Source organism: Coloeus monedula (genome assembly GCF_965178545.1).
Source record: "Coloeus monedula genome assembly, chromosome: 23".
NCBI lineage: Eukaryota > Metazoa > Chordata > Aves > Passeriformes > Corvidae > Coloeus > Coloeus monedula.
In genome coordinates, this window is record NC_138803.1 from 2,295,543 (window position 1) to 2,310,149 (window position 14,607).

At 58.6% G+C, this 14,607-nt stretch overlaps 1 protein-coding gene across 2 annotated transcripts in view; it reads right to left on the reverse strand.

Annotated features, from left to right (window-relative positions):
* Positions 1-2,004: 2,004 nt before the first annotated feature.
* KIF21B (kinesin family member 21B) overlaps positions 2,005-14,607 on the reverse strand; it is a gene marked incomplete at both ends in the record, with an annotated part of 39,334 nt that continues 26,731 nt past the window's right edge. Inside the window, 17 exons of one of the 2 annotated variants that reach the window (XM_082296325.1) lie at positions 2,005-2,059; positions 3,318-3,517; positions 3,942-4,112; positions 4,812-4,929; positions 5,489-5,653; positions 7,252-7,432; positions 7,687-7,823; positions 9,916-9,954; positions 10,585-10,698; positions 10,848-10,922; positions 11,372-11,577; positions 12,037-12,094; positions 12,401-12,461; positions 12,734-12,899; positions 13,016-13,117; positions 13,918-14,112; positions 14,211-14,358. In XM_082296325.1, the coding sequence (XP_082152451.1) occupies positions 2,005-2,059; positions 3,318-3,517; positions 3,942-4,112; positions 4,812-4,929; positions 5,489-5,653; positions 7,252-7,432; positions 7,687-7,823; positions 9,916-9,954; positions 10,585-10,698; positions 10,848-10,922; positions 11,372-11,577; positions 12,037-12,094; positions 12,401-12,461; positions 12,734-12,899; positions 13,016-13,117; positions 13,918-14,112; positions 14,211-14,358 (2,191 nt within the window). The remainder of the gene's footprint in view (positions 2,060-3,317; positions 3,518-3,941; positions 4,113-4,811; positions 4,930-5,488; positions 5,654-7,251; positions 7,433-7,686; positions 7,824-9,915; positions 9,955-10,584; positions 10,699-10,847; positions 10,923-11,371; positions 11,578-12,036; positions 12,095-12,400; positions 12,462-12,733; positions 12,900-13,015; positions 13,118-13,917; positions 14,113-14,210; positions 14,359-14,607) is intronic. The other variant, XM_082296326.1, reaches the window with a different exon arrangement.

Consider the following 14,607-nt stretch of genomic DNA (forward strand, 5'->3'; position numbering starts at 1 on the left):
CCTCTCCAAGACAGGCTTGGGGTAGGGGGACACCTCCCCCAGCCCCCCCCGTGTGTGTGCTACTGGGTGGTGAGGTCCCTGTGCATTTTTGGTTGCACCCTCAACTCCACAGGTCACACGGGATGGGGCTGGATGGGCTCCTCTCCTCAGCACAGTCATCAGGCCTGGCTGGGCAGGGCTCAGCCACAATCACAGGGGAGCAGCGACTGTCCTGGGCAGGGTTACACACACACTCACACAAACACACACAGGTACCATTTACCCTCCAACAAGGCAAGCCAGTAGGATGAAACTTTTCCCAAAAAAAGGCAACCCCCCTCCCCCATCAAACCAATAGAGATGCTCCTGTCTTTCATGATGCAGAGGAATCCCCACACTCCAGCCAGAATACTTCGAACAAGGCCTGGTGGCAAATGGGGCTGGTCAAGGTATGACTGTGGTTGGAGAGAGCAGAGGGGAAATGGTCTGTGCTTTATGGGGCAGGTCCTGGAGCCTCTGGCCTCCAAGATCCCAGTTCAGTGCTGGTGGGATCACATGAAGAAATCCTTAAATTTGAGTTCAGGTGCTGCTTCTTCTGTGACAAAAGGGAAAGGAGAGTGTGTGAGGCAAGAACACCCATCCTGGGGTCTCCTCAGCCATCCCACAAGAGCCCTGGGTGGCCCAGGGCAGGACAGAGCAGGGGATGGTCCAATGGGCCATAGGAGAGATGGAGGAAAGCTCCAGTGTGAGACCAGGGCCTTACCAGGCCCCCCCTTGAACAGGAGAGAGACAGGAAGGAGCCTGCAGAATGTACGTCCTTGGGGAAACACTCCTGGATGGAGCCTGCAGACCCTCAGGGAGATGAGATTGTGCAAGATCATCCACTGCAGGATTGTCCTTGGAGCACAGGGGGAATCAGGGGACTTGTGCGAGATCAGTGTGTGCAACCCCCTCCTCACTGTGCTCCTGCCCCAGCGGCTGCTCCGTGCCTTGCTGGCTCCTCTCCGTCCTTGGATCCATGCAGGCCAGCAGGCCCAGCCTAAGCAAGCTCCAGTCCAGGCAGAGGTCTGAGGGCAGAACCTAAGGGAAGGACAGACAGAGCCACAGCAGTGGGGTGACAAATCCTTGGCTTTTTTGCCCTGTAACCTCCATTCTTGCTTCCTTTCTCCAACCCAAGGGGGTTAACTCGCTGCAGGAACCCACCACAAACCTGTGATGGGGGTCACGATGTCCCGAGCAGGGCTGAGCAGCCCTTCCCACTGCAGAGCAGGCTGGGCACATGGGGAAGAGCCCAGAGCCATGGGGAAGTTGAGTTTACAACTGGGGTTTGGAGAATGTTGAAGGGAACTGCAGCAGGTCTGTCTGGAAGTTGCCCGATGGAGATCTTCCCAGGCTTGCCGTGCCTCATGAGATGGGACATGGCAAAGGAGCGTAGAGGTGCACCCCTCTGACCGCTGGGGACAGGTCCACAGAGGACAGGGAAGGCCAGGAGTACCAGGAAATCCTTCTGTAGCCCCCACAGCAGAGGTGTCCCACGAGGAATGGCTCCAGAGAAGCACCCTCTGTGTTGCGGTCCTGGCCAGCAGACACCAAATGTCCTCGTGGAGTGGAGAAAGACTCCTGCAGGAACCAGCCCGGGAGCAGCACAGCACGGCAGAGGCCACATGAGCCCACAGTGGCAGGAGGGAACTGGGTGTCTCTGAGAAGGAGTCAAGGATCTCTGACCCCCAGAAGTCCTTACAGCAGGATGGGTGGGAGGAGGGATGAAACATTTCCTGTTCACTGGAGAACCATCGAGAAACCTCCGCAGGAGGGCAGGTGGAGCTGCTGGTGCCCCACAGAGCTGCTTCCTCGCAGGAGCTGACAGCGCTCAAAGTACCAGATGCAGCATTGTCCACCTCGCTGGGTCAGGCACAAAGAAATCCCTGTCCTGGGCTGAGCTCCGGGAGATGACTGAGTCCTGATAGCAGGGGAGGCACCCTGACCTTCACCCTGCCCCCACGCCTTCCAGTCTTTCTGCAGTTCCTAGTTTGACCCCGCAGGCAACCTCCTCCCACTCCAGAGCTTCACTGTCAAGTCGCTGAGGAACAAAGGTGAGAGGGACAGCATGACCCAGGGGTCGGGGCAGGAGCCCCACGGACACTGCACCAGAGGCACCACGAGGGAACACGCTCGCTTCCCCTTCCCCCACCACGGCAGCATGCAGCCCCCCCAAACTTCCAGGCCCTTTTCCCTTGGCAGGAGTTTGTCCGATGCACTTTGGGGAGAAGGCAAGCCCAATGGGGCTCAGCCTCCAGCTCACCCCACTGGCAGCAGCTGGGGACAAGGGGAAATGGTGACCTCCAGGGCTGACCCCACACCAGGACTCCTACCCGCCTTGAACGAGCTCCACCTAGGTCCCAGCAGTGATATCCAGGGAGCTGCTTTGCTCCTGGGGCATGGGCTGATTTGGGGGTGGCTGCTGACTCCCAACCCACTATCCATGCAAAGGCATGGGCAGGCCATGGCTTCCCACAGAGTTGCCAAAGTAGATGTGGGAAGGAAAGAAAAACAAAAAGCCAGTGAAACCAAGGCAGGGCTATGACTGGGACAAGGGGGTGAGTCCATTCTAACAAAGACTTATCAAGTGGGGAAAAACGCAGAATAGTTTCATACCGTGAAGAAGCAGCTCAGACCAGAGAGAAAGGGGGGGGGGGGGAAAGAGAGAGAGGAGCAAAAGCAACAGTGAGAGGGACAGAGGGAGGGAGAGATGGAGAGAAAAGGGAAGGAGGGACGGAAGAAGAGCATATGAGCAAGAGAGTCAAAGAGCAGGAGGGTCAAGGCAGACTAGTAGCACGGCCCTTTATGGCAAGGACGCGTCGTGGAAGGCAAGGGGTGAGCCCAGGCACGTAATTCCATAACTTTACCCGGCAGTCGCTGTGGCACAGATGGGAAGTGGGGAGAAGGAGAGGCAGAGAGAGACAGAGAAAAAGGAAGGGAGAAAAGGGACATGGTCGAAAAGAGGATATCAGTCTTGCTGCCGAAGAGCTCCCCGAGAGCAGCAGACAATGCCCAGCCCCGAGGGAGAGGGGTCCCTGCGTGGGGAGTAACCCAGGGCATCACCAGAGCACGGGGGGGCTGCCCAGGGACAGCTCTTGGCACTGCGGTGGGCAGGCCGTGCCGTGGGCAGGCTACAGCGGGCAAAAGGAGAGGAAGGAGCAGAGGGACTAAAAAGCTGCAAGACTCCCTCCCCGCTCCCTGCTCACCCAGCACACACCCACCCAGGCCCAGGGGCGACGGCTCAAACCCAGGGTCTCCCCCTTCCCAGGGGCCGTGGGGGCAGAACGTGTGAGGCTCACCTGGAGGCAGTGAAGATGTGCTTTGAGTTGGTGCAGATGGCGTTGATGGGGCTGTCATGCCCCTTGATCTCCCCGACCGGGGTGAAGGTGTCCACGTTCCAGACTTTGATGACGCCTCCTCGGCAGGCGCTCAGCACCATGGGGCGGCCGGGGATGAAGGCCAGGGCACAGACCCAGTCTTTGTGGGCATTGGGGATTTGCTGTAGGTACAGGCACAGAGCAGAGGCCGTGACCAACCTCACCTGCAGCCTCAGGAGCAGCCCCATGCACCCAGCCTGGGTCCTCAGGCCCTCACTGACACCCTGGGACTGACTGGGACCGTGCAACTGGCGATGCCCAGTTAGCAGCCAAGGGTATGGACTCAAAAGTCATGGCTTGGCTTCTCCCCTGGGCAGGAGACATCAACCCAGAATTCAAGGTGGAACACAAGCCCCCACATTGCAACTGATGCCACAGCCTGTCTGAAGGAGAGCTGGCAATCCCAAGCCAGGACTGGGAGTGTGCTCCCTGGTGAGCTCCATGCAGGACACTGGCACAAGGCTCCTGGACAACCCCCCAGGCCCCAGCAGCAACACCCCTGTGCCCTGTGTCACCACAGGACCTGTGCTCTGCTCCCCTCCAGACCTGGATAAGTTCCTGCTGCTCCAGATCCCACTTCTTGATGCCGTTGTCCCTGGAGCCGCTGAAGAGGACATCTCCCTGGATGGCCAGGCACTCGATGCCGTCGTAGTGAGGGGGCTCGAAGTTGTGCGTGGGGCCAATATTGCCCACCATGCCCTCCGAGAGCTCAAACACCTGGGGAAGAGCAGCAGGTAACAGGCCACAGATGGCACTGGGGACAGAGCTGGCCCTCTCCTGGGGAGTTTGGCCACCACCCTCTGTGTTCTAGGCTCAGGGCACCTACAGTGATGCTGGAAAGGGGACTGGGCATTGGCTGCTGGAGGCTTTTTGGGACTGAGGGTCCTGCCACAAGCAGAGATCTGCCACCAGAGACAGCCCCACTCTGCTGCATTTTACTCATGGTGAGCCTTCACACTCCTCAGGAGCCAAGCTGAGAGCTGAGTGGGACCCTGTCTCACTCACTGTCTCACCACCCCTCCTCACTTCCCTGGTGACAGCTCTACTTCAACCTGCTGAAACCTGACAGGAAGGGACAGGCTCCTGCTGTGCTGGAGCTGTGACAGAGTGGGCACAAGGCATCTTTATCAGGGGGTATTATCGAGGAGAACAGGGTGAGCTGCTCATCTGGGTTGGCCATCACATGCAAGTCCCAGCCATGGAGTCTGATGCATGAGAGAAATGCAACTTCTCCAAAGGTGCATTGTGGACCAAGCAAAAGGCAAGATTTAGGAAAAGGAAACAAGTGAAAACCTCACATGCAGAGGTGAAAACAGAATCTGGGCTCCGCTTTCAGAAGGAGAGAGGAGTCAGGGGTTGCCAACATCTGGGCTTCCCTACAGGACTGGGGGTGCTGCTCCTCAGGGGGGAGAGTACCTTGACGTAGTGATCTTTGGAGCCTGTGACCACCAGGTCGTGGTTGCTCGCCGTCTGGTTCACCGTGAGACACATCACCGGCCCGATGTGGCCACTCAGCTTCCCCACGGGCTGCAGCCTGGGTTCAAGGGCACAGGTCAGCCCCTCCTGCGTGCTGGAGCTCATCCAAAGGGCCCTCTCAAGCACAGCCTCACCCAGCCCTGGAGCACCCCAGGAGGGGTTGTTCCCTTTGGGGGAGTGGGCAGGGAGACCCCATTCCCTGTGATTCTGGGGGAGGATGGCAGCCTCGGAGTGTGCCAACATCTGGCTGCAGCCTGAGAGTGTGCCAACATCTGGCTGCAGAGCCCAGGCTGCAGCACAGGGTTCGCAGCCCAGTGCCCACTGGGCAGGTAGGAGGACAAGGCAAAAGCAAGGCACTGCTGCTCATCCCACTTGCCTTTTCCCTTCTGCTAAGCTCTGCCCCGTGCACAGAAAAACCCCCCACCCCAAACAGCTCCAGTGCTGCTCATCTCCCCTTGGGTCCCATAGGAAGGGGTCCTGAAAATCCTTATTCCAGGCAACTTCCATTGTGAAAAAGGCTTTCATGTTCCCCAGGAGGATCATTTCAGGCCCCTCTGAGCAGCCAGTGCCCACCTGGCACCCGTAGGATGTCCTGCCCACGCCAGCACTGCCCTCACCTGCTCAGCTCCCAGACGCGGACGGAGTTTCCCGCAGCGGCGTAGAGCGTGGTGCCCGTGGGGTTGAGCGCGATCTGGTTGATCTGGTGCTCCCCCTGCACGCTGGTGACAGTGCGGGTGGTGGTCCCAGCACACGCGTCCCCAGAGATCACCTGGCCAGAAGATCTGAAGCAGGGAGGGTTCAAAGGGGGAGGATGAGTGGAGACCAGAGCCACTGAGGAACCGCCCGGGGCTGTTGGCTCCAGGCTGGCACAGCTGGCTCCCACCCTGAGGAAAGGCCCTGCAGGTATCCCTGTCTTTCTGGCCACAATGGGACCAACAAGAGCTCTGTCCCACAGACCAGTGCCCAGCCTGCAGAGGCAGCCAAGGATGTAGGGTCTGTGCATGACTCGGAGCATCCTGCCTGGGTTTCCAGCTGAGGGCCACTCTGCTCTCCTCCCATGCCTCTCTGCTTCCCACAGGAAGAGCTGCTGAGTGCTGGCATCCAGCACAGGGAAGCAGAGGTCTTGGCCTCTGTACCATGAGAGAAGCACCTTCAGGCTGAGGCAGGTGAGCAGAGGCTGGATGGAGAAAGGAGATCTGTGCCAGAGCAAGTGGGTAACTCTGACCTACCATCCTGTCCTAACCTTTGAGTCCTACTCCAGACTGGCAGCCACAGCTTCAGTCTGTCCCATGCTCCTTTCTGGTCTGCACAGGGATCCAAGTTTCCCACTGAAGAGCCTGTGATGTGCCCAGCCACGATGCAGTTTGGGGCTGTGCCCCCCTGCTGGAGCTGCCAGCTCTCCTGGCCACCCAACAGCTGCAAGATCTCTTCAAAGCTCCTGACCCTTAACAAGGGCAAGCACAGGATTCTGCAGCTGGGACACAGCACCCCTGGTTGTGTGCATACAGCAGGGAACGGAGGCTGGAGAGGTGGGAAGGGACCTGGGGATCCTGGTCAACAGAAAGTTCAGTGTGAGTCAGCAGTGCCCTGGCAGCCAGAAGGGACATCCATGTCCTGGGAGGCACCAGGCACAGCTGGGCAAAGGAGGGGATTGTCCCGCCCTGCTCTGTGCTGGGGCAGCCTCACCTCAAGTCCTTGGTGCACTTTTGAGCACCACAATATAAAAAAGACGTTGGAGAGCATCCTAAGGAGGGCCACGAGAATGGTGAAGGGTCTGGAGGGGAAGCCTCGTGAGGGGCAGCTGAGGTCACTTGGTTTGTTCAGTGGAGACTGAGGGGAGACCTCACTGGGGCCTTCAGCATCCTCATGAGGGGCAGCAGAGGGACAGGTACCAATCTGTTCCCTCTCATGACAAGTGACAGAACCCAAGGGAATGGCTGGAGCTGAGCTGGGAGATGTTTAGGTTGGATATCAGGAAAAGGTTCTTCCCCCAGAGGGTGGTTGGGCACTGAACAGGGAATGGGCACAGCTCCAAGCCTGTGTGAGTTCAAGAAGCATTTGGACAACGCTCCCAGGCACAGGGTGGGACTGTTGGGGTGTCTGTGCAGGGCCAGGAGGTGGGCTTGATAATCCTGGAGTCCCTTCCAACTCAGCCTATTCTGTGACTTTATGACCCTGAGTCTTTGCTGCAGGAGGTCCCCATGAGTTCCCTCACCCCAAACTCTCTCCCAGCCTCCCTGTTCCCTAAGGAAGCAGCACTGCAAACTGGCACTAAAGGAGCTGTGTCTGGCCATGTCCCCTGTCCCTGCAGGTTCTGGAACTGGCTTCTGCAAAGCCAGAGATGCCCAGAGTGCCCCAGGTCCCCCAAAGCTGCACGTACGTGAGGGTGCGGATGCACCGGGCCGAGTCGCGGATGTCCCACACTTTGATGTACGACGTGGACACGGTGAACACCAGCCCCGTGTGGCTGCAGTACTTGATGGAAACCACATTGTTTGGGTGACCCTTGAGAGAAGCGATTTCTTGGCCTGTCACCAGGTTCCACATTTTGCAGCTCCGGTCTGTGGGAGGAAGAACATGCCCAGGAGTGCTGGGGTTGTCTCCTGCAAGGGCATGGTGGCCTGGGGACAATATGAGCATCTCCCCCCACTCACAGGGCCAGAGGAAAGGAGCCAGCCAGCCCCAGGGCAGGACAGGGCAAGGCAGGGCTCAACACTGAAGACAGGGATGTAATGCCCAACACCTCCCACATTCCCAGTGCCAACCTGCTCCCACAGCATCTGCATCTTCCCTGTCCCCTCTGCCCATCACCCACCTTTGGACCCAGTGAAGAGCAGCTCGTCGGTGGCATCCAGGCAGAGCACAGGCTTGGTGTGTCCCTCTGCCACCGAGACACACTGCAGCGGGGCTGTCCGGGCATTCTTGGTGCCACCCACTGGGTTAATGATGCCCCTTCACAGGAGAGAGAGAACAGGTACAGTGCAGGGGTGGAGAGGCACTGTGCCCACAGGCCCAGGGCATGGAAGAACGTGAGCTGTCTCACACCAAGCATCTTCCACTGCCCAGCAGTGAGACGGGCTCCTCCACCTGAACGTGGCGTGTCTGAGCTGAGGTCTCTGCGGAAACCCCAGGAACCTCCCCAAGGCAGCCCCTGCCTGCCTCTGCCCCAGCAACACAGAAAGGGAAAGGGGGAGGCTGCCCAGTGGCCTCTGCTCTCCCCCAAACCTCTCATTTGCCAGCACAGACCCAGGACGGCTCAGGACACTCAGCTCATTGGCCCTGAGGTCCCTTTTGGGACAAACTATGCCCTCTCCAGCCTGAAGCTGAAGCTCTGCTGGGATAAATGTTTCAGGGTACCAATATCAGCGCCCCTGTCCCTTGGAGGGTGTCAGCCTTCGGCTGGTGACATTTGGAGACAGGGCCTCACTCCTTTACAGAGACCCCAAGGGTGACAAAGGGCAGCACCAGCATCTGCACCCCACATTCCTGCTGCAATGGCTGTTCCTGTCCCCACCGCTGGCCCTGGGCAGGACAGGACCTACCCTGCTCAACCTGCTTCCAAGGGACACTACGGTCTCTCCTGGGGTACACATCATCTGCTGACCCCCTCCACTTCAGACATGCTCAGGGTGCTGAGGACCACCAGCCTGACCCTCCCGTGTGTGACCCCTGGCAGCCCCGATGTGCCTGGTCATCAAGCACAGCCACAAGACCCCAAGCTGTGCTAGTTTCTTCTTACAGGCAGGGAAACTGATGCATGAGAAGGGCTGGAGAAGGGCAAGGTTTGCATTAGTCATGAGGAGAAGCACAGGCTCATTAATTTGGGTTTGGAAATCGCATGCACGTGATGTTCCTCAGCTCTGCACTTACCAATGCCAAGCCAACAGCCTTCCCCCCTCACCCCTAGTGCTTCCACCAGGCTCAAAGCAACACTGAACCCAAGGGGAAATCCCTGCTCTGCAGGGTGAGACATCTTCCATGGACTGTGAGTGGTTGCCTGCCTACAAACTGCCCAGGGTGACCCAGCTCAGAGTGGTCTGGTGTCACTTCCCCAGTGGCCAGGGGAGCTCAGGGCACAGGCAGAGTGAGGGGACACCTGGGTGCTGGAGGGCTGATCACAGAATCATGGAATGGTTTGGATTGGAAGGGACTTTAGACATCACCTCATTCCATGCCCCTGCCATGGACAGGGACACCTTCCACTAGAGCAGGTGGCTCCAAGCCCTGTCCAGCCTGGCCTTGGACACTCCCAGGGATGGGGCAGCCATGGCTTCTCTGGAAAAGCTGTGCCAGGGCCTCACCACCCTCATACGGAAGAATTTCTTCCTAAAATCTAGTCTAAATCTCTCCTCTTTCTGTTTTGTCCTGTCACTATTGAAAGTTGTTCTCCCTCTTTTCTATAAGCCCCTTTAGGCACTGGAAGGCTGCAATGTCCCTAAAGGATGGGGGAAAGGTGGTCCTTGTATTGGGAAACCTCTATAGTCAGGTGGGTGCAGGGGGAGAAGCCCAGGAGAACCTTAACTCCAAGGCTGAGCTCAGCATCACAATCTGACTTCTTTAGGGAAGAGACTGATCTTTTCCAACTCAGCACCAGGGAAGCACAACCAGGCACGAGGGGAACCTGAGATATTTGCCTGGAAGAAGCTTGCACAAAGGACGTGCTGCAAGCACCCTTCCCCACCATCTCACCATCCTGCTGGAGAGCTGGGGAAGGGGTGGGACAAGGTGGGACATGGTGGCCTCATGCTGGCGAGAAACCATCAGAGATGGAGGAGAACATGCTGCCAACCCAAAGCAGCCAGCACTCATTAGTGAGTCCAGCACCGTGCACCAAGGGCTAATCCAAGCAGGAACAGCTTGAACTTGCAGCTGAGGGACAGCATCGGGCACCAGAGGCAGCATGCCAGGAGGGGACAGACACACAGGCCGGGAGCGGGGTAGAGCAGCAAGGTGCAGGCAGGCCAGGGGGGGCCAGGGAGAGCAGGCATCTGACAGAGAGAAGGAGGAGCCGAGAAAGGGATAATAAATAGAAAGTTGTCTATACCTCAGCACCTCCGAGACAGAGGAATCGCTGTCATCAGACCTAGGGGCAGAAAATTAGCAGGATTATGGGAGAGAAAACCCAGACTAGAGAAGGCAGCAGTGGAGTAAGAGGTAGAAGATTGTTATTGCATCCAAGCCAGTGTAGGACAGAGAGGAGGAGTGGAGGGAAGGAGAAGGAGAAGCACACATGGAGAACCAGGGGAGAGCAGAAGAGCAGGAGGGCATGTGAGGATCAGACAGCAGGTCTCCATCAGGGAACACCAGCGCTGCTAGCAACACCTGAGCCACAAGCAGCACCTGCCCTGCTGCCAGGAGAGGCTGGAGCAGCACTTGTGGGTGGGTGCCAGTCCATCAGCTTCCTCTGAGCCCTCACCCCCTCACCCCATCCTGCTCCCTCATCTTTCCAGGGGTCCAAGTCTGGCACCACCCTGTCTGCAGGCAGAGGCCAGGACTGTGAGCTCAGAGGGCGCACAGTGGGCAGGAGCACAGCATTGGCATGGCAGCTGCTCCACCACAGGGAGAAGCAGGGAGGTAAAGTGGTGACAGGACACTGGCTGGAGCCAACCCAAGCCCTGGTGCTCCTATAGACCCCACAGGACTCAGGTCATGCCATTTGCTATCCCAGTCTGGGTCCCCCTCACTCAGACGCTCTCACCCCACCAGGACTTACTTATCCAAGGCAGATCCCTGGCTCTGGGTGCTCGTGAGACGGGAGAAGACGTTGCGGTCATTGCGCGGACGGGTGGGTGGGGATGAGGGTGGTGTGTAGCCAATGTCTGCAGGCCTGAGCCAAAAGGACCAGAGGGACACGTGACTCGGGAACTGCTCACCTGGCACACCAGGGTCCAGAAGAGCTGCCCAGACAGCATCCTTCCACACTGCTCTGGGCCACACAGCCTCCCCTGCCCACATCACCACTTCTCCCAAGCTCACCTGGCAGGTTGCCCGCGGTCATAGGATTTCCGCCTTGTCAGAGGTGAAGTGTCCGAGCCCCGAGACTGCCTGGGACTGAAGCAAGTGAACAAAGCAGAGTGGGTGCCCACCCCTGCACCAGGATCCCTCCACAATGAACACTGGTGTCCTCCCCCAGAAGAGCAAATCAGGCTACCCTGGAGTCAATCTTGAGGCAGCCCATGAGCACGGAGGCTTTTGGCAACCCAAGAAACCTTCAAAAAGGCTGATAACCCCGAGCAGGGAGATGGGGACCCTTGCACCCCCCTTCTTTCCCTCCTCCTGAAGCACCCTCCTCTCCACCTGCAAAGGATACCAACGTACTCCTACACCCTCTCCAAGCCCTGCTGAAGAAATTCACCGCTGCATGCTGTAGCCCAGCATGGACAGATGCAGGATTGGGCTCACCTTCACCCCTCTGCCCCTCCACAGGCCAGGCACAGCCTCCCACAGGCCCATGCCTCCACGGGCCTCCCAGTGCCCAGACACTATTGCCCCATGCTCACAAGGTGCTTCCTCGCGTGGGCAGGCTGATGGTGCGTGACACCTTCTCCTTGTAGTAGGGGTCTCGGATGGAGAAGCCGATCCCATCCTCTTTGATCTCCATGAGGGATGCCAAAGACTTGGTGATGTTCTTGGTGGAGACGTCCAGCGTGGGTCCCAGACACTCAGCTGACACTGCCTTCATCTGCCCTGAGAGCTTGGGCTCTCCCTAGAGCAGGGCAGAGGGCTCAGGGGTGGGCAGCAGGGGGGCAGTGGGAGCAGCCAGTGCTGTGGGTTGGAAGCGTTTGTGCTCTCTGGCCACAAAGCAGCTCCCCCTGTCCCACTGGGATGCCCATCACAGCCAGCTCTCCGCGCAAACACCACAGCCTACACAGAACAAGGGCTGCTTCCCTCCACCTCTGCCCCACATGGGGACCTCCTTGGTGCCACTTAGTGCCAGGTTTGGGGGCACTGGCTGATGTGGTGGGTGTTTCCCAAGTCTCTGGGGCCTCAGGACAGGAGCACTGTGCCAGGAGACCTTGGTTCTGCCCATCCAGAGAGCAGCCATACTGCCTTATGCCAAGCCTGGTTCCCTGAGCTGCAGACTGCAGAGTAGAGGCCTGAAGCATCACTGAACATCCCTCCTCCCGGGCTTTGGGACAAGGCCACACAAAAAAGGCCAACTAACCTTGAACTTGAAGTCATCCTGGCTTGCTGAGCCCTTCATGGTGAAAGACTGGGAGATGCTGCAAGGAGAAAGGAGCAAAGACGGACCTTCAGTGCCAAACTCTCTTCAGAAAGCTGGTGCCACTGGTCCACCAGACTCCTTGGGTCACCCTCTGCTCCCCAGCACCTTTTCTCCAAGGAATGACCAAGTCTTCACTCCCTGCTCATGTCCAAGAGACATCCTGCTCCCCCCACCAAGGGCTGGCCACCACAGAAAAGCTCAGGTGGGGCTTTGTTCATCCACGCCCCTCTACGAGGTCCCATGAATGGCACCAGGCATTGTGCCCCGGCCACCACCACCTCAGGCAGCCAGGCTGGGTGCTCACCTCCCATCTGAGGCCAGGCTGAACTCAGAAACTTCCTCATCCGTGCTGGTGTAGCCGTTCTCTGTGTGAGAGGGACACAAGGCATCAGGGGACACCACTGCCACCAGCCCCATGCGACCGCACAGCGGAGGGACAGCCCAGGCAGCCGTGGGGGGTGACCCAGCCCTTGTCCCTGTTATCCATGGCCAGGGCACATGTTCCCACCCAGCACGGCCCTTGGGGCAGGGTCCCAGCCACGGCACCTCCAGGTGCTTTCTGGAGGGCCGCTACGGGTGGGCACCCACCCCACGGGCAGCACAGCCGGCCTGAGGATGCACCTGCCTCTCGTCCCACCTTGCTGGACGTTGTGGATCAGTGCCTGCAGCTCAGGGTGTGACTCAGCCTTCTCCCGCAGGGCATCCAGGAGGGCGTGGTTCTGCGAGGAGCTGGCCACGTCGTTCTGCCGCAGCCGCCCCTCCAGCAGGCGGATCTGGGCCTCCTTCTGGGCCACCTGCAGCCCCTGAGGAAGAAATGCTGCTGCTCAGAGAGGTGCCACAGGTCCTTGCCACCAGGTTCCCACCCTGGCACCCAGCGAGAAACCCTGTCACACATCCACACCCCAGCCCAGCCCCACACCTTGTCGATGGAGGCTTTCAGGAAGTTGTCCAGCAGCAGCCGGGCTTCGGCCAGGGAGCAGGAGCTGATCACCACCGAGGTGTCCGTGGAGTCCAGCTCCTCCTGAAATGTGGAGAAACAAGAGCTGGATGCAGCAGGGAAGCTTTGCTGCTGGACATGGGACAGGTGGAAGGGCCTCCATGGCCAGCACAGCACTTCCACCACCCTGCAAGCACTGCCCAGTCCAACACTCACCCTCCCCAGTCTGCCCAGTGGCTGCTGGGGAGATCCGGCCATGGGGCTGTCCAACGCAGCCTGAAGGGCTTATGCACTGCTCCAGAAATCCTGGTTCCAGCACTTAACTGGACACTGAACAGACACCAGGCTCACCCAAATCCACAACCCAAAGCTGAGTGTGAATTAACAGCAGCCCTCCTTCCCTGCCAGTCAAGGTGACAGCTGGGGACAAGCCAGGGACAGCACATAGCCTCCGTTTCAGGCTGCAGGCATTGAGGGGAGTTGGGAGCTGCACAGTGGCATGCCTAGGATCACAACTGGACACAAAACCTAGATGGTTTCTGCTGGGAAAAAGCCAGTCCTCCTGGGATGTTTCCAGCACACGAAGCAACCATGGGGACAAGTGACCACCAGCCCCATGGGCAAATGGGGGCCACAATTCCAGGGCGGTGGGACACCAGCAGCCTGTCTATGGACATGCAAGGACCTGCCAGAACTCATCTCCGTAATTAATCACCTAATGAGAAGTGACTGTGGGTGAAGCCCCACCAAGTGTGACACAGCTCAGAGGACTCTGGGTCCTCTGACCAGAGCCCAGCCCCAACTGGCTGTGCCCAAGGATGCTCTTTCCACAGAGGGATGCTCTCACTTTCTCCCTGCCAGCCAGACCCAGTCCCACTGCCCACCTTGGTCTCCTCAATCTGCATGATGGTGGCCTGGCAGTCTGAAATGCTGTCGTTGATGTAGTCAATGTTGGCCCCTAGCACCTCAATCTCCTCGTTCAGCTCTTGCAGCCCCTTCTGCTCCTTGGGGCTCTCTGCCTGCAGCTTTGCCCGCTTGCCCAGCAACGCCTCCTGCAGAAGTGACAGCTCCTCGCGTTTCTGGGGGAAAAGGGAAGGGGGATCAGCACTGCCCACGTGGCCATCTCCCTGTCCCACACCCACCACCCAGCCCTCTCCGTCCCCAGTGCCACAGCCACCTTGATGAGCCTCTCCATGTCTGCCTCCAGGTTGACGATGGTCATTCTCTGCATTACAATGTCAAAGATGCGCCGCTCCAGTGACTGCCATTTGAGACGGGCAGCTTTGCTGAAGGTCTGGCTCGTCCCCTTCTTGGGGAACTTCTTCCTACAGCCAGAGGGAAGAAGAGGCATATGGGCAGATGGCCACACCGTGCTGGAGAGCTGGGATTGCCCCAGGAAGATATCTGGGATCTGGCTGGCCAGAAACAGAGGATGCATCTGTGTTGTTTCCACATTGCCCAACTTTTCCGTTTCCTCCTAGCAAAGTGGGACAAGAGATGAGTGCAGCAGGGTTTGTGCCACGGCATTTAATCCTCATGGAAGGCCAGCTTTGGGCTCAAGCCCAGGTGACAGT